Source organism: Hypanus sabinus, chromosome 2 (genome assembly GCF_030144855.1).
Source record: "Hypanus sabinus isolate sHypSab1 chromosome 2, sHypSab1.hap1, whole genome shotgun sequence".
In the NCBI taxonomy this organism is placed as follows: domain Eukaryota; kingdom Metazoa; phylum Chordata; class Chondrichthyes; order Myliobatiformes; family Dasyatidae; genus Hypanus; species Hypanus sabinus.
Window position 1 is genome coordinate 29610189 of NC_082707.1, and position 18826 is coordinate 29629014.

General features: G+C 41.0%; 1 protein-coding gene across 1 annotated transcript in view; it reads right to left on the reverse strand.

Annotated features, from left to right (window-relative positions):
- Positions 1–18826, reverse strand: part of dner (delta/notch-like EGF repeat containing) — a 303208-nt gene that overhangs the window by 48506 nt on the left and 235876 nt on the right. Inside the window, exons 6-7 of the mRNA XM_059993998.1 lie at positions 6205–6358; positions 1777–1890 (exon numbers count right to left, since the gene is read on the reverse strand). Of these exons, the coding sequence (XP_059849981.1) occupies positions 1777–1890; positions 6205–6358 (268 nt within the window). The remainder of the gene's footprint in view (positions 1–1776; positions 1891–6204; positions 6359–18826) is intronic.

An 18826-nucleotide genomic window follows, 5' to 3' on the forward strand; every position in this document is an offset into this window, starting at 1 on the left:
CTTGTGGGGCATTGGGCAGAAATCTTGCCATTTCTTTAGCATTTTTTGTCTGATTTTTTAAAATATATATGAAGCTGAGTTGCTAGTTCGACACTCAACTCAGCACAGATACCACTACACTAAAGGGTGGCAAAGTTTAGATAATGTTCCATGTGATATTCCTGGAAGGAGTTAGTAAGTAAAAATATTGGTTTTACCTGAAAAATAGCCTGAAAAATATTGGTTTAGGTTAATATTCAGATTTCCCTGGAAATCATCCAAAACAAGTGCTAGCTCTTTTATATGGGCTGCATTTGCTTAATTTACTCACCAACTGCCAAACTCTTCTACCTTTCTTCTATTATTATTTCTGTCACGAACCCTGTCTCTTTCCCTCTGAGTCACACACTTATTCAATGCATTCTTCCATTTGATTTACCTCATCATCTTTATCAAATCTTATTCCCTGCCTCTCACTGTGAATTCCTATTCTTATTAAGGAAGTTCTCAAAAATCAACACCATTTTCTTTAGAAATATAAAACTTAAGCAGCCAGAAGAGCTTTCCTCAGATTCTGACCTACAATCATTCTTCAGCCAACACTGCTAGAGTATTTGATCATTAGTACCTGGTATTTGCGGCACCCCTGACAGCATTTTGAAAGTATTTCATGATGAAGAGTTCTGATCCCAAATGACTGAAACAATTGAATGACTTACAGTTCCAAAGCAGGTGTCCTTGCTTGCTAAACAACCCAAGCAGATTGAATCATGGCTTTTGATAAGGTAAAAAAAAAGCAGAGTTCAGGGGAAAGAAACTGATTGGAATGGGAATGCAAAATCTGCGCTCTAAAGAGCCGGCATGGATTGTAAGGGCCCAGGGCCCTCCCATTCCATTGGAGTTTGATTCTTCCAGAGGCGCTAACCATTCTCTTTAAGATGCCTACTACCGATGACTAAAATAACAAGCACGGAACATATTGGGGAAAAAAAACTAAGTAGGCCAGGCCTGGTCTGGGGGAAGAGGAATAGGATTAACCTTTCAGGTCAAAAACTCTTCATCAGAAGTGGAAGGCAATAAGAGGGGGTGGAGAGAGGGAATGCCTCTGATAGGGGGAAATGGAGACTACACGAGAATACACTGTAAACCTGGTTAATGAGGAATGGGCACATGTAGACAGTGAAGAATCTAGGATTGCTGAATGCAGAGCAAGAATTCATGTCTGGTAGGCTGAGTATATCCTTCATTTTCCAGAGAGAAAGTGAGGAGAAAATCAGACTGCTTATAGTTTCTTCTTATCTCTGCTTCCCAGTCCTGATGAAGGGACTGAAACTTATCTCTATATCTCTCCACACAGTTGCTGCCTAACTTGTGAAGTACTTCCAGCATTTTCTCTTTGACTTCAGATTTCCAATATCTATTTTTTGAGGTTTTCAAAATCTTTTCACTCGGACTCGAATGAAATTTCATGTATGCTTGAGAATACATTTTGGCAGAGTACCTAGAGATAGGGAGGGTTTCTCAGATTCAGATTTATTTATTTCTCACATGTACAGAGAAATGCAGGCTTGCGTTAACAACCAGCACAACACAAGGACGTGCTGGGGACAGCGCGCAAATATCACCACACGTTTGACGCCAACGTAGCAGACCTACCATGTTCAGCAGGACACTACAACATACTGCTTTCCTCCTTCCCAGCCACCCACTCAACCCCAGGGCAGTCCACCTTGGGTCTTTGGCACCCAAATACGCCATTGAGGGATATTAGATGTGCTGCTCCTGTTGGAAACTTACCTTCTAGACAGAGGCAGCTGTAGTTTGTTTCTCTGCTCATGCAGGTAGCTCCATTTTCACAGGGCTCAGAGACACAATGATCAATCTGAGTCTGGCACTGTTCCCCTGTGTAACCTGGTAACACAGAAAATAGAACATAACTACCTCTCACAACAGAAAAGAATTTTCTTTTTAGTAGTTATTCCTTGTCAGGAAAACAACTATTTACATGGCCAACATTATAACTCAAGCAACGTCACTAAAACTGTTTATCCTGTCATTTAACTTTGACCATTATCTCACCTGACATTATGGACAATTTACTTCTGTTATTACTTACATTTCCAGATAACTGATAGCACATTATTTTGGGAGATAGCTCTGTGTTGAAATGAATGCTGGATAAATATTTGGAAAGAAAGAATTAGCTACACACACAAAATGCTGGAGGAACTCAGCAGGACAGGCAGCATCTATGGAAAAGAGTACAGTTAATGTTTCGGGCCCAAGATCCTTCATCACAACTGATGAGGGGTCGTGGCCCAAAATGTCGACTGTACTCTTTGTCATAGATGCTGCCTGGCCTGCTGAGTTGCTCCAGCATTTTGTGTGTGTTGCTTGGATTTCCGGCATCTGCAGATTTTCTCTTGTCTGGGAAAGAATTAGCAGATCTACTGCAGTGGATGGGGGAGGTGTTAGTGGGATTGTTGATATATATAGTAAAACCATTATGGACCCAAAGGGCCAAATGGCCTCCTTCTGTGTTGTAATCATTCTATAATTTTTGTGAACAATAACTAAATAAAAATCTATTCAGTTTATAATCTAAATTGATCTCAATTTTACTAAACAGCTTAATTAAGTTATTAGGGCATCAGAGTAGCATAGCAATTAGTGCGATCAGTGTTTGGAGTTCAATTCCAACATCATCTGTGAGAAAGTCTGTACGCTCTTCCCATGAGTGCATGGGTTTCCTCCAGGTGCTCTGGTTTCTTCCCACAGCCCACAGACATGTTGGTTAGTCGGTTAATTGGTCATTGTAAATTGTTCTGTGATTAAGCCAGGGTTAATGGGCTGGGTTGCTGGATGGCGCAGCTCATTGGGACAGAAAGGCCAATATTTCTAAACAAATAAATGGTTTCTCTAATATTTTCTGATATTTCTCTAGTATTTTCCATGGAATCTAACATTATTTCATCATCAATGTACGTTCCACCTCTGACTTTATGGTGGTGAACCAGTGGAAAATGGCGGCATGGTAGTGTAGCAATTAGTGTAACACTTCACTGCACTAACTGTAAGATCGGGATTCAATTCCTGCCACTCTCTGTAAGGAATTTGTATGTTCTCCCTGTGGCCATGTGGGTTTTGTCCCACATAACAAGATGTACAGTTAGGGCTAGTGAGTTGTGTGCATTCTAGTTTGGTGCCTGAAGTGTGGGCACCTAGCACAATCCCATCTGGTTTGATCTGATGCAAATGATGCATTTCATTGGATGTTTCAATGTACTGTGACAAATAAAGCAAATTGTGACCTTTAATCTTTAACGTGCGATTCCAGGATATTATCCTGACAAACTACCGTGGAAGCGATGACTCTAACCCAGGGGTGGGCAAACTTTTTGACTTGTGGGCCACAAAGGGTTCTAAAATTTGACAGGGGGGCAGGACCAGGAGCAGATGGACGGAGTGTTTTGGTAATACACCTCATAAGAGAAAATAAAATATCATGGGATATGTAGAAAACATGTGCTTTAATTTCAATTGAAAATGAACAAATGCATTACAACAAAATACCTGTCTTTGAAGTCCCATGGTATTTAGCTATTTATTGAAATGACTTTTAAAACACTGAAAATTAAATGAATAAAATACAGCTTTTTTAAATAGTAACAGTTATTATTTTAAAGCACTGAAAATTTTGTTATCCTTCAAAATATTATCATCATCACTCTCCTCCTGACTGTCTTTATTTCAAAAACGGTAGGAGATGCAGGTCTACTTGTCCTGCTCCTTCTTATTCAATTGTCCCCCATGCCAAAACTCAACAACGACCAGAACAAAGACAGAACAATGACAGCGCGCTAGTATGCGGAGCACGTTATTTGATCTGGAGCGCATTTTTTATTTTGAGAACATACATGCACCTGCGCACTACTCATGTCCATCACTTAACAGAAATGACATGTAACATGTAAGGCTTATTGAAAAAAATATTTTCAAATGCATTTTTTACATAACACAACGAAGAAACTTATTTTTAATTTCAGTGTGAACAGTGTTGTTGGTCTCCCTTTTTAGCCAGAGCATCAAAGTCTGGGTTTAGTTTTGTTGTGGCGATTCTCAGGATGGATCTGAGGTGTTGGTCAGTTAACTTGGATCTGTGGCTGGCTTTGTTGATGTTCATGACGCTGAACGCCTGTTCACACAAATAGGTCGAGCCGAACAAAGAGTAAAGCGCAAATGTGGAGTAATACGCTGCACCTCAACAAAGGTCAATGTATATAGAGTGCGTCATCTATTGGGAAAATGCCAGAATTGCGGGGAAAAAACGTTAACAAGGTTTATTAATATAATTTCATCAAGTTCTGCGGGCCGGATTAAAAAGCTTAACGGGCCGCATATGGCCCGCGGGCCGTAGTTTGCCCATGCCTGCTCTAACCACTGGAGTTTTCTTCTAATGATCACAAATCCCAGCTCTACCAGTAATGGGGTCAGGTTGGCCCCATTCCCCACTATTTACCCAAAGCTGTGCAAACTACTTTCCTTCAACTACCCATTCAATCGGCTGAGAGTAAATGCCAGAAAGTGGAGAGAATGATAGAATATTCTTAGCAGAACGGAAGAATGAAGTGACGTTCCCCGTGGTTGTGCCCAACCTATGTTTATCATTATGCCTCAGGCTTGTGGATAGAGAAAAAACTTGCAGCTCACACTGAGTAATGGTAATAAACTTCAGCACGAAACAGGCCCTGTCGAGCAGCAAGTGAAGGCAGGTACTCTCACAATGTTCAGGGTGTATCTAGAGGAACACTTGAATTGCTTGTGCACAGAAGTTGGTAAATGAATGAGTGTAACTAAGTACTTGGTGGTTGGCACAGACATGATGGGCTGAAGGGCCTGTTTCTGTGAGAAGCTACTGAAGTACCTTTACAAACCAAGAAAGAGCCACGTCGGGTATCTGTTAATATAGAAACATAACTTACCAACCTTAGGACTTAACTGTCTCTTTTACACTTTGAGAGATTTCTTGCAATGATGAATGTAGCAAATTCCTTCCATAAGAATTTTACATTGAAATATTTTCCAATATTTACCCTTCATTTGATATATCTTCCTAACATCATAGTAGGCTGTTTAATTGATGCTCATCCAATTATATTTCACTGTCATCTATTTATAATCTCAGCACAATCTTTTCCCAGTGGCTTTGACTGATGCAAAGACCAGCTCTCCGATGAAGATTCTCTGTTTTACTGCACTGTAGTGACACTAATGGATATTTTCAGAAGAATGGTGCAGCTTTTAATGATGTCCTATCGATTTAACACACTGCACAAGATGGCAGTGTTTCAAGTCCTAAAGAGCAGTGCTACACTGTTCTATGTCCTGTCCTTCCTCTCCCCTCCGCTCCCCCATCTTGTTACTATGACTTCAATCTCTGAAGGGTTTTGATAATGGCTGAGGTCACCCGTCTTGTAAAGACACTGCCCAGAAGAAGGCAATGGCAAACCACCTCTGCAGAAAAATTTTCCAAGGACAATTATGGTCACGGAAAGACCATAATTGTGCATGTCATACAACATGGCACATAACGAACAAATGAGCCTATTGTTTAGTCTGTTTATATCTCCAGCCCTAAATCGAGGGCTGTGCTTTGAGACAACCCAACATGTCACTGAATTCACAGTTAATTAGGTATGGCTAATAAGTGGTTGCCTTTTCAGCTGTTCCCACATTCAATGAACAAATAAGGAAGAAAACACAGGTGATACATTGAGTTTCAAAAATACTGGGCGTGATTGATATGTTCGTGGCCTAAGGTAGAAGGAGTCAATTTTAGAAAACCTAGCACATTTTTTCAACATAGTCCCCTCCTACACTTACACACTTAGTCCAGTGGTCATGGAGCATACGGATCTTGGACCTCCAGAAAGTGTCCACAGATGGGTGATTGATAAGTTTGTGGCCCAAGGTAGAAGGAGATGAGTTATACAGCTCTCGTTACAAGCATATGCAGTACAACTCTTTGAGTGATTATGCAGAAAGTTTGAAGTTTGTAGGAGGGGACTAATAATGTTGAAAAATAAGTGTGCTAGGTTTTCTAAAATTGCCTCCTTTTACCTTAGGCCACAGACTTATCAATCACCCCTCATAAGATCTGTATTTGGTTTTGTGTTTCACTGAAGTTTAATTGGTACCCTGAAGATCAAAGCTAATTATGCCTACCTGGTGGGCAGACACAGGTGAAGTTCTTCAAGTTGTTTCCCTCCTTAATGTCCAAACATGTGCCATTGTTCAGGCACTGGATGTTGTGACAACCATCCAATTCTTCACAGAATAGCCCAATGTGTCCCTCCTCACATTCGCAAAAGAAGGTGACCTAAAATAAAATGTATGCAATGACAATCTTAAATGCAGCAGTCAGGTAAAAAAAATCTAAAGGCAAGCAGACTGTAAACCTTTACAATCACTGCAGTGGAACATAAATGGAACATAATTTTGCTTCGCTTATACAATATAGTGGTTAGAAGATAGTAGTTGAACAGTGTTCAGTTCTGGATGTTGCAAAGAAACATTAGGTTTACAAAGGGTGTTGGGCAAAATAACTAGAGTATCACAGTAGATCTGAGGGGTAGATTACAGCACTTAAATAAGTTAATCAGCAGATTTCTATATGGATGTTCTGAGAATGTTTAAATTTTACATTATCAGCTTGGACAATGACATTTGACAGTGCCCTTCTCATGGGCTAAATTAATCCATCATACAATGTACAAACAAGACATATTAATCTGCAAGATAATTTTACCAGTCAACCTGTGTCCCTTTTTGTGTACTACCTGATAATTGGTTTTCATGAGATTAACATTCTTAATAGATCAAGGAAGGGGGGGGGGGCAAGGTACAACTTGCCAAACTATTTATTGGATTTATTCAGTCTCTTTTCTTCAAGGAGAGTAAGTAGTTGTGTTGTTACACAGAAGGAAATATTTTACCCTCTTTCCTAAAGCTCATAATTCATTCACCAGGCAAGATGTTCTTTGCATGAATCCTATTAAAGACTGCAGTAAGAGAAGCTATCATTAGCACAGTCCTTCCAGAGGCAATGGGCAATCTTGTATTTTCATTATTCTGTGAATAAAATTATTTTCTAATCACTTAATTCCTCTTTATTTGGAGCATTCCACTTCTATAAATTATTGGTAAAAATGAAAGACATGTCTCAGAACACCACAAACTGATATAAACGGGCTAAAGGGACTGGATATATATGTAAGAATTTGGACTGATTAAAGATAGTCACCTTGGCTTTGTTATTGGTATATCATGTTTAACCAATCTTATAAAGTTTTGCAAGGAAGTTCCCAAAAAGTGGAATAAAGCAAGGCAGTGGATATTGTCTACATGGACCTTAATAAGGCATTTGACAAAGTCCCACATGGGAGGCCGGTCAAGAAAGTCCAGTTGCATGGTATTCAGGATGAGGTAGTAAACTGGATTAGACATTGGCTTTGTGGGAGAAGCCAGAGAGTGGTGATAGATGGTTGCCTCTCTGACAGGGAACTTGTGACTAGTGGTGTGCCACAGCGACTGGTGCTGGGTCTTTTGTCGTTTGTCGTCTATATCAATGATCTGGATGATAATGTGTTTAACTGCATCAACAAGTTTGCTGATGACACCAATATTGGGGGTATAGTGGACAGTGAGGAAGGATCTCATGGGCTTCCAGAGGTTTCTGCATTGGCTGGAAAAAATGGCAGATGGAATTTAATGCAGAGAAGTGCAAGGTTTTGCACTTTGGTAGCACCAACTAGGGTAGGTCTTACACAGTGAACAGTAGGGCACTGAGGAGTGTGGTAAAACAAAGGAATCTGGGAATACAGGTCTATAACTAATTGAAAGAGGCATCAAAGGTGCATAGATAGGGGTGTAAAGAAAGCTTTTGGCGTATTGGCCTTCATAAATCAATGTATTGAGTACAGGAGATGGGATGTTATGTTGAAATTATATCAGACATTGGTGAAGCCTGATGTAGAGTAGTGTGTGCAGTTTTGGTCACCTACCTACAGGAGAGATATAAACAAGGTTGAAAGAGTACGGAGAAAATTTACAAGAATGTTGCAGGGTTGGAGCACCTGAGTTATAAGGAAAAACTGAACAGGTTAGGATTGTATTCTTTAGAACATAAAAGATTGAGAGATTTGATAGAGGTATACAAAATCACGAGGGGTATGGAGAGGGTAAATGAGAGAGTGGAATGAGCTTCCGCTACAAGTGGTGGATGCAAGCTTGATTTCACCATTTAAGAGAAGCTTGGATAGGTACATGGATAATAGTGGTATGGGGAGTATGGTCTTGGTGCAGATCGATGGGAGTAGGCAGCTTAAATAGTTGTGGCATGGACTAGATGGGCTGAAGGGCCTGTTTCTCCGCTGTACTCTATGACTCCATTTACATCCAATCCAATGCTCCCAATTATTGTTGTAGTCATCATTAGGAACAGCAACAACTAATTGACACACAGTACGATCACACAAACATCAATGGACAGTGATTGTGGAATGCATACTAGCTAGAACATCATCGATAACTTTCCTGCAAAAATAGTGGCATGTTATTTTTAAGCATCCACCTGAGAATAATGCAGTGACATAGATTAACATCTTAAAGTAAATCTTTTCAACAGTGCAGCACCCCCCCCCCCACCCCAAGGACTGCACTAAAATGCCACCATAGTGAATTTTTTCTTTGGTGGTATATGTTTATTTTATGCAGAGTTAACGTTGACAATGAGTTTGAAGTGGAAGTACTGGTGCACTTTGGGACTCTGGCACAAGAGTGTGGAGTACTTTCAGTTGGAATGGAGCCTCTAAGCTTAAGGCTGTGAGTGAGCCTCCAGGACCTAGAACAGACATGGAAGAAGATGGTCTTGATAGAGCAAAGAAGAAAAGGAAGACCATTTAACAATACAATGGTCAAAACCAAAACTGCATGTTGTAAGTGCTTCTGATTTAGCTAGACTTTATCCAGTGCTAAGGCCTGTCGATCTTGCACATAATCTTGTCGCATTTTATTGAACCTTTTGCAGCTTCATAATGATTCTGTGCTTCTTGTTTACCAAGCAATTGCAACATTAATTTGCTCACTCATTAGACCCAAAATGATCCTCACATTGACGTATATATGCAGTCAGTGGCATCCTGGATTTGCTGAAATACACTGGACATTTCTTGCTGTTTTTAATGATGAAATAAATAAAAGTGTAGGCTTTGCAGCTCTCTGGACAAACCACCTTCCAAAATCTCGGAGCATAAATTCTCTATTACTTTGTACTACAAAAGGCAACCCTGACTGTACCTGCCTGGGGTCAAGAACTGCAATTCATGTGCTAAAACTTTGCCTCTCAACATCTCTCTCATTCAGGTTCCTGTTGAAACAACTTGGCATCTTTGCTGAAGGTAGCAAAGTAGCTGGATTCCTGCTGAGCTGGAAGGAGCTGAGAGCACTGGAAGGTACTGGAAGCACTGGGGTCTGCAAATACAGTTTATGCATATTGACCTTGACTAATTTTTTTTTATTTTTTGGATTGAAAACAAATTCAAAGCAGCCTAAAAATCAGAAACAATAAGGATCTCTCAGATCTCTCAGGATCTGAAGTGGGAGCAGAATATCAGCTCCATCCTGAAGAAGGCCCAGCAGCGGATGTACTTCCTGCGGCTCTTGAGGAAATATGGTCCGCCTCAGGAATTGCTGCTGCAGTTCTACACTGCAGTCATTGAGTCTGTCCTGTGCACCTCCATCACTGTGTGGTTTGGAGCCACCACCAAGCAGGATAGAACCAGACTACAGCGCACAGTGAGGACTGCTGAGCGCATCATTGGAGCCTCCCTGCCCTCTATTGTGGACCTGTTCTCTTCCAGGTTGAAGAAGAGGGCGGGGAACATCATAAAGGACCCCTTCCATCCTGCGCACGGACTGTTTGAACTGCTTCCGTCTGGTAGGCGCTTCAGATCCCTCCAGACTAAGACTAACAGGCATTGGAGAAGTTTTTTCCCTACTGCGGTCACTTTGCTGAACAGTTAACTGCCAGTTAACTGTCGGCTAACTATTACTTGGATTGCACTACTTGTATGTATAATCTATATTTTCATTTATATTTATCATTATTATTGTTATGAGCAGAGAGACAACATTTGCCGGAAGTAAATTCCTTGTATGTGCACAGGTACTTGGCGATTAAAGTCTGATTCTGAAATGTCAAATTAAGTCCATGGAAAGGCGCAGTAATAACAAAAAAATATTGATAATGTGCTTGCTATATTATGACTATACAGTATTATTATTGTATGATAATACAAATCTGTATGAATACAGAAATACTGTATAGTCTTTATTCGTAATGTGAAATTATAGAATCTTCTAGTTATTAAACAATTGTCTACTACTAAAATATGATATAACACATCATGAGTTCGGAACCCCATAATGTTACAAGGCACATTATTTATTTGTTTGTTTTAGCGATACAGTACAGAATAGGCTCTTCCAACCTTTCAAGCTGCTCCGCCAAGCAACCCCAAACGACCTTGATTTAATCCTAACCTAATCACAAGATCATTTACAATGACCAATGACCGGTGTGTCTTTGGACGGTGGGAGGAAGTCAGAGCAAACCAATCCGAAACAACTTTAGTCAGCTAATTGACTTCCCCTTGTTCTTAATTCCCCCAAGCCATCAGGGTCTAGGCCGACATCCACATAATTTATTATTATATTGTAATCTGTCCTCTACTTTGCCTATTGTCTTGTTTATTAATTATTGTACTGCCCTGCACTGTTTTGTGCACTTTATGTAGTCCTGTGCAGGTCTGTAGTCTAGCGCAGCTTTTATGTTGTTTCATGTAGTGTAGCCTTGTGCTTCCTCACATAGTCTAGTGTAGTTTTGTGTTGTTTCATGTAGCACCAGGGTCCTGCAGGAACGTTGTTTCGTTTTTACTGTACCAGCAGTTTATGGTTGAAATGACAATAAACTTGACTTGACTTGAAATGGGGGCAGGAAGATCAATGGAAAATGCAAGACATATTTTATAATGCAATCCCTGAAGCTTACTTACACTGATATGAATTCTAAATAAGGCTAAATTATGAAGTGAGCACAAACATTTCCACATACATAACTCAACAGCATTCGGGAGGGAACACTCTCATTTCCAACAGATGGGTTTCATGCTCAGCTTTCCAAAACTGACATTGTCTCACCACCAATATGGTCAATGACAATGGAAAAATGAATAGAGAAATGAATGCGTTTCAGGTGATAGAGAAATGTGTGCGCCTGAAACACAAGAAATTCTGCAGATGCTAGAAATCCAAAGCAACACACACAAAATGCTGGAGGGACTCAGCAGGTCAGGAAGCATCTGTGGAAAAGAGTATACAGTCGATGTGTTGGGCCAAGACCCTTCAGGACTCTGAGTGTGTCTAATTTTTGTTGGCCAAGTGACAAATTGTTGTTCATGTTCTTAAGAAAAATGAAGGTGAAGAAGATGTTTGGTCAATAACAGGTTAACACTGCCATTGTAAGCACAGAATGATTTGCCTTATTTTCTGCACTACGGCAGAAAACATATACCTGCTATCATGTCATGGATGGAGTGAGTTCATCAGCTACAAAGCCACAAGCAAGGGTAAGAAGATGTCCTTGGAGATAACCTTGCAGCAGATTATGCCAAAGGAACATTTAGGTAAATGCCAAAACACAGAGTGACTACTAAGGAGTGAATTAAAGGCTGTAATTTCAATGGTACGTGCTATAGATGTTTAGAAACCATTCAGGTTCAGAATTCATATTTTAGACTCCATTAAAAGAATCTGTGAATTGCAGTATATCTTTCAGCTATTCATAAAATTATGGGGGTGGGGGAGGAGATAAACTTACACAATTCTTATTCATAGATCAGAAGATAACTCTCGTGAGAAACAGTATAATTAATCATGCTCAAATATGTCCTGCCACGTAAGATAGGAGGGACTGCCCTATTAGTTGTTATTTGTGGATAATGACATACATTAGTGAAGCAGAAATGGGCAGCAATGTGTATGAATGCTATTATCTTTGAAAGGAAGTCATTAATTTTCTCAATGCTCTGCAGAAGTTGACTGGAAGATTTGCTGTCGAATCTCTTGACACACGTCACCCAGTTTTTCTGTGCCAATGAATTGATAAAGATCTTGCTCCAGAAATGGCTCTCTTGACAAGACTGAGAACAAATCAACCACCTTAAAGGTCAATGCCAGCCTCTTCCAGCTATGAGGAAAATGGATGAGGCCTACTGTAATCTCTCATTATAAAGCCTGCAGAATGTTAATTACAGTTTTCAACAGAGACATTAAACATGGTTATATGCTGATGGCTACAGAGTTACTTGAGAATGGAGAATAAGAATGAGACAGAGGCCAAAGAAGCCAAGGGATCAGTACATTTTGTTCTTAAGCAGCATCTTCTAAAGCAGGGGTTCCCATCCTGACATCCCTGGACCCCTTGCTTAATGGTATTGGTCCATAGCAAAAGAAAAGGTTGGAAACCCCTGTTCTACAGTGACACATGATATGGAACCCAGATATTATCCAATGAACAGACGTGAATAAGTAATTGCTAATGTCCAAGGAATAATGCAGGAACCCTATAGGGATAGCAATCAGAATGGGGGTTGGGAGGACAATTGGTCACAGCCCAATCACGTACTTAAGCAGTAACTCTGTTGCAATCTACAGATGTGAGCTGGCAACTCTTGGCATTCAGAAGACCATAGACTATAACATATAGGAGCAGAATTGGGCCAATTGGCCCATTGAGTCTGCTTTGCCGTTTCATCACAGCTGATCCAATTTTCCTCTCAGCCCCAGTCTCCTGACATCTCTCCATATCCCTTCATGCCCTGACCAATCAAGAATCTATCAACCTCTGCCTTAAATATACATAAAGACTTGGTCTTCACAGCTGCCTGTGACAATGAATTCCACAGATTCACCACACCTTGGCTAAAGAAATTCGTCCTCATCTCGGTTCTGAAAGGACACCCCTCTGTTCTGAGGTGATGTCCTCTGGTCTTAAACTCTCCCACCACAGGAAACATCCTCTCTACATCCACTCTATGAGGCTTTTCACCATTCAATAGGTTTCAATGAGGTCACCCTTTATTCTTCTGAATTCTAGTGAATACAGGACCAGAGCCACCAAAACACTCTTCATATGACAAGACATTTAATTTTGGAAACATTTTTGTAAACCTCTTTTGAACCCTCTCCAGTTTCAGCACGTCCTTTCTAAGATAAGGGGCCCAAAACTGCTCACGAGTTCTGCTTCACCAATGAGGTCCCACCAGTGCTTTTTAAAGTCTCAACATTACATCGTTGCTTTTATATTCTCGTCCTCTTGAAATGAATGCCAACATCACATTTGCCTTCCTCACCACAGACTTGACCTGCAAGTTAACCTTTAGGGAATCCTGGACAAGGCCTGCCAAATTCCTTTGCACCTCAGTTTTTTAGTATTTTCTCTCCATTTAGAAAATAGTTAACCCTTTCATTTCTTCTACCAAAGTGCGTTAACATACACTTCCCAACACTGTATTGCATTTGCAATTTCTTTGCCCATTCTTCTACTATGTCTAAGTCCCCCTATAGCCTCAGAACTACCTGCTCTCTGCCCACCTTATAGGTAGCAAGAAAGGAGCTTAAGAAGGGGCTGAGAAGAGCAAGAAGGGGGCATGAGAAGGCCTTGGCAAGTAGGGTAAAGGAAAACCCCAAGGCATTCTTCAATTATGTGAAGAACAAAAGAATGACAGGAGTGAAGGTAGGACCGATTAGAGATAAAAGTGGGAAGATGTGCCTGGAGGCTGTGGAAGTGAGTGAGGTCCTCAATGAATACTTCTCTTCGGTATTCACCACTGACAGGGAACTTGATGACGGTGAGGACAATATGAGTGAGGTTGATGTTCTGGAGCATGTTGATATTAGGGGAGAGGAGGTGATGGAGTTGTTAAAATACATTAGGATGGATAAGTCCCCGGGGCCTGATGGAATATTCCTCAGGCTGCTCCATGAGGCAAAGGAAGAGATTGCTGAACCTCTGGCTAGGATCTTTATGTCCTCGTTGTCCACGGGAATGGTACCGGAGATTGGAGGGAGGCAAATGTTGTCCCCTTCTTCAAAAAAGGTAGTAGGGATAGTCCAGGTAATTATAGACCAGTGAGCCTTACGTCTGTGGTGGGAAAGCTGTTGGAAAAGATTCTTAGAGATAGGATCTATGGGCATTTAGAGAATCATGGTGTGATCAGGGTCAGTCAGCATGGTTTTGTGAAGGGCAGATCGTGCCTAACAAGCTTGATAGAGTTCTTTGAGGAGGTGACCAGGTATATAAATGAGGGTAGTGCAGTGGATGTGATCTACATGGATTTTAGTAAGGCATTTGACAATGTTCCACATGGTAGGCTTATTCAGAAAGTCAGAAGGCATGGGATCCAGGGAAGTTTGGCCAGGTGGATTCAGAATTGGCTTGCCTGCAGAAGGCAGTGGGTCGTAGTGGAGGGAGTACATTCATATTGAAGGGTTGTGACTAGTGGTGTCCCACAAGGATCTGTTCTGGGACCTCTACTTTTTGTGATTTTTATTAACGACCTGGATGTTGGGGTAGAAGGGTGGGTTGGCAAGTTTGCAGATGACACAAAGGTTGGTGGTATTGTAGATAGTGTAGAGGATTGTCAAAGATTGCAGAGAGACATTGATAGGATGCAGAAGTGGGCTGAGAAGTGGCAGATGGAGTTCAACCCGGAGAAGTGTGAGGTGGTACACTTTGGAAGGACAAACTCCAAGGCAGAGTATAAAGTAAATGGCAGGATACTTGGTAGTGTGGAGGAGCAGAGGGATCTGGGGGTACATGTCCACAGATCCCTGAAAGCTGCCTCACAGGTAGATAGGGTAGTTCAGAAAGTTTATGGGGTGTTTGCTTTCATAAGTCGAGGGATAGAGTTTAAGAGACGCGATGTAATGATGCAGCTCTATAAAACTCTAGTTAGGCCACATTTGGAGTACTGTGTCCAGTTCTGGTCGCCTCAGTATAGGAAGGATATGAAAGCATTGGAAAGGGTACAGAGGAGATTTACCAGGATGCTGCCTGGTTTAGAGAGTATGGATTATGATCAGAGATTAAGGGAGCTAGGGCTTTACTCTTTGGAGAAAAGGAGGATGAGAGGAGACATGATAGAGGTGTACAAGATATTAAGAGGAATAGACAGAGTGGACAGCCAGCGCCTCTTCCCCAGGGCACCACTGCTCAGTACAAGAGGACATGGCTTTAAGGTAAGGGGAGGGAAGTTCAAGGGGGATATTAAAGGAAGGTTTTTCACTCAGAGAGTGGTTGGTGCGTGGAATGTACTGCCTGAGTCAGTGGTGGAGGCAGATACACTAGTGAAGTTTAAGAGACTACTAAACAGGTATATGGAGGAATTTAAGGTGGGGGGTTATATGGGAGGCAGGATTTGAGGGTTGGCACAACATTGTGGGCCAAAGGGCCTGTACTGTGCTGTACTATTCTATGTTCTATGTTCATCTTCATATTTTCTGCTAACTTTGCAACAAAGCTATCAATTCTATCATCCAAACCATTACTTTATAATGTAAAATGAACATGTACCAACACAGAACCCTATGAAATACCACTAGTCACTGGCAGCCAACCAGAAAAGGCTCCCTTTATTCCCAGTCTTTGCCTCCTGTCAATCAGCCACTGCTTTATCTATGCTTGAAACTTTCCTCTAATACCATAGGCCTGTAGCCTGTTAAGCATCTACATAATATCAACCAATTCTCCTTTGTCTATTCTGCTTGTTATTTCTTCAAAGAATTCCAACAGATTTGTCAGGCAAGATTTTCCCTTGAGGAAACCACACTGACTGTGACCTATTGTATCATCTGCCTCCAAGTACCCTGAGACTTCATCCCTAATAATTGACTCCAATATCTTCCCTACCACTGAGGTCGGACTAACTGGCCTACAGTTTCCTTCCTTTTGCCTCTCTCCCTTCTTGAAGAGTGGGGTGACATTTGCAATTTTCCTGGAACTTCCACCATACTGCTAGAGTCTTCCACACTGAAGACTGACGCAAAAGACTTATTCAGTTCATCTGCCATTTCATTGTCCCCCATTACTACCTCTCCAGCATCTCTTTCCAGTGGTCTGATATCCGCTCTCACCTCTCTTTTACACTTTATGTATCTGAAGAAACTTCTGGTATCCTCTTTAATATTACTGGCTAGCTTACTTTTGTATTCCATCTTTAACTTCTTATTGACTTTTTTTTTTAGTTGCCTTCTGTCAGTTTTAAAAGCTTCCCTATCCTCTAACTTCCCACTAATTTTTGCTCTATTATATGCCCTCTTTTTGGCTTTTATGTTGGTTTTGACGTCTTTTGTTAGCCATGGTTGTGTTATCTTTCCTTTACAATACTTCTTCCTCTTTGGGATGTATATATCCTGTGCCTTCCGAATTGCTTCCGGAAATTCAGAGATGGCACAAAATTCTGCAGCCATTCAATGCCTCATTTTGTTACAGAAAATGTCTAGGGTAAAATATATTATTTGTCACAGAAGTACCATGCACTTTCCTACTGAAACACTGTAAGGTTTGCTCAGAATGAATAGTCTTAAAAATGAAATGACTGCCACTTGAGTGATGTGTTTTCAGAATCAGAATCAAATTTATTGTTGCTGACAGAACACAGAACAAGGAACAGTATGTCACAGGTACAGACCCTTTGGCCCACAATTTTGGGCTAAACCAATTAAATTAGTAATCAAGTGGCCAACTAAACTAATCCCCTCTGCTTATACTATGGTCATATCCCTCCGTTTTCCTCACATTCATATGACTTTGTAAACATTTCATAAAAGCATTTACAGTATCTGACTCTTCAATTATCTCAGGTACTGAATTCCGGGCATCCAGAACTCTCTGTGTAAAAAACTTGCCCTCACGTCTCCTTTGAAATTACTCTTTCTCACATTAAATCCATAACCTCTGGAATTTGACATTTCAACCCTGGGGAAAAGATATTGTCTGTCTACTCTATCTATGCCTCTTAAAATCTTATAAACCTCCATCAGATCTCACCTCAGCCTCTGCCCTCCAGAGAGAACAATCCAAGTTTGTCAAACTTTTCGTTGTAGCTCATATCCTCTAAACCAGGCAGCATCCTGGTAAACTACTACTGCACCCTCTCCAAAGCCTCGACATCCTTCTAATCGTGGGGTGACCAGAACTGTATGTAATACTCAAGATGCAGCCTAACTAGAGTTTAATGAAGCTACAGCATTACATCCTAATTTTTGAACACAGTGCTTTGACTAATAAAGGCAAACGTGCTATATGCTTTCTTAACCACCCAATCAACCTGCGTAGCCACTTTCAAGGAGCTACGAACTTGAACTCCAAGATCCCTCTGCTCATCAGCACAGTAAAGGGTCTTGCCTTCACACATAGTTTGGTTAAACTCAGTCTGCCATTTCTCTGCAAATAATGTCAACTGATCTATATCCTGTGGTATTCTTTGCCAGTCTTTTACGCAATCTGCAACACTACCAATCTTCATATCATCTGCAAACACTAACCCACCCATCTACATTTTCATCCATGTCATTTATATACATCACAAACAGCCAAGGACCCAGTACAAATCCCTGTGCAACATCACTAATCACAAACTTCCAACTAGAATAAATCCCTTCCACCACCACCCTCTGTCTACTAAGAGCAAGGCAGTTATGAATCCAAATGGTCAATGTGTCATGGACCTTAATCTTCTGGATGAGCTTCCCATGAGGACCTTGTCAAACACCTTACCAAAACCATCTAACTCTACCTTCATCAATCACCCTCAACACCTCTTCAAAAAAACTCAATCTTGTTAGTAAGGCACAACTTGCCCCACATAAAGCCATACTGGCTCTCCCTAATTAGGCCATTGTTTTTCAAATGCTCATAAATCCTATCTCTCTGAATTCTCTCCTGTAATTTCCCTACCACTGACACGAGGCTCACCTGTCCATAGTTACCAGGATGAAATTTGATTGTTTTGGAACTTTGGACTTTCCATACCAGGTGGTGATGCAACCTGTCAGAATGCTCTCCTCTGTAAATCTGTAGAAATATACTTTGGTTACTTTCCAAATCTCCTCAAACTCCTAATGCAGTTTAACCACTGGCACGGCTTCTTTGTGATTGCATCAATGTGTTGTGTCCGGGACAGAGACTTTGAGATGTTGATGAATAGAAACTTGTAGATGCTCATCCTTTCTACTACTGAGCCCTCAATGAGGACTGTTGAGTGTTCTCCCAACTTCCTCTTCCTGAAGTCCACAATCGATTCCTTGGTCTTGCCGAAGGTGAGTGAAAGGTTATTGCTGCAACGCTGCCCAATCAGCTGATCTACCTCACTCCTGTACACCTCCTCAGATGTCCTCAGAGCTTCTAATATGGGGTGGGATTCCAAGATTCCTCATGAATTAGGAACTGGACTAAAATTGACACAAAGCTCTCGAGGATGGTAGGAGACCACTTGATGGTTTGGATGACTAAGAGCTATGACTAGCTCCAACATATATTTACTTATGCATCCAGATGAAAAATGTAGGAAATGCAGTCATTTTAAAGGAATTGCTCATCGGGGACGGAGTTAGTGAGGAAAATTCTGAGTGGCCAATATGAACAAACATCTGAAATCAGTTAAGTCAATATCAGGCTCCAACAAAACCCTCTGGTGGCTCTTTATTTGCTTCGTTATATATGAAT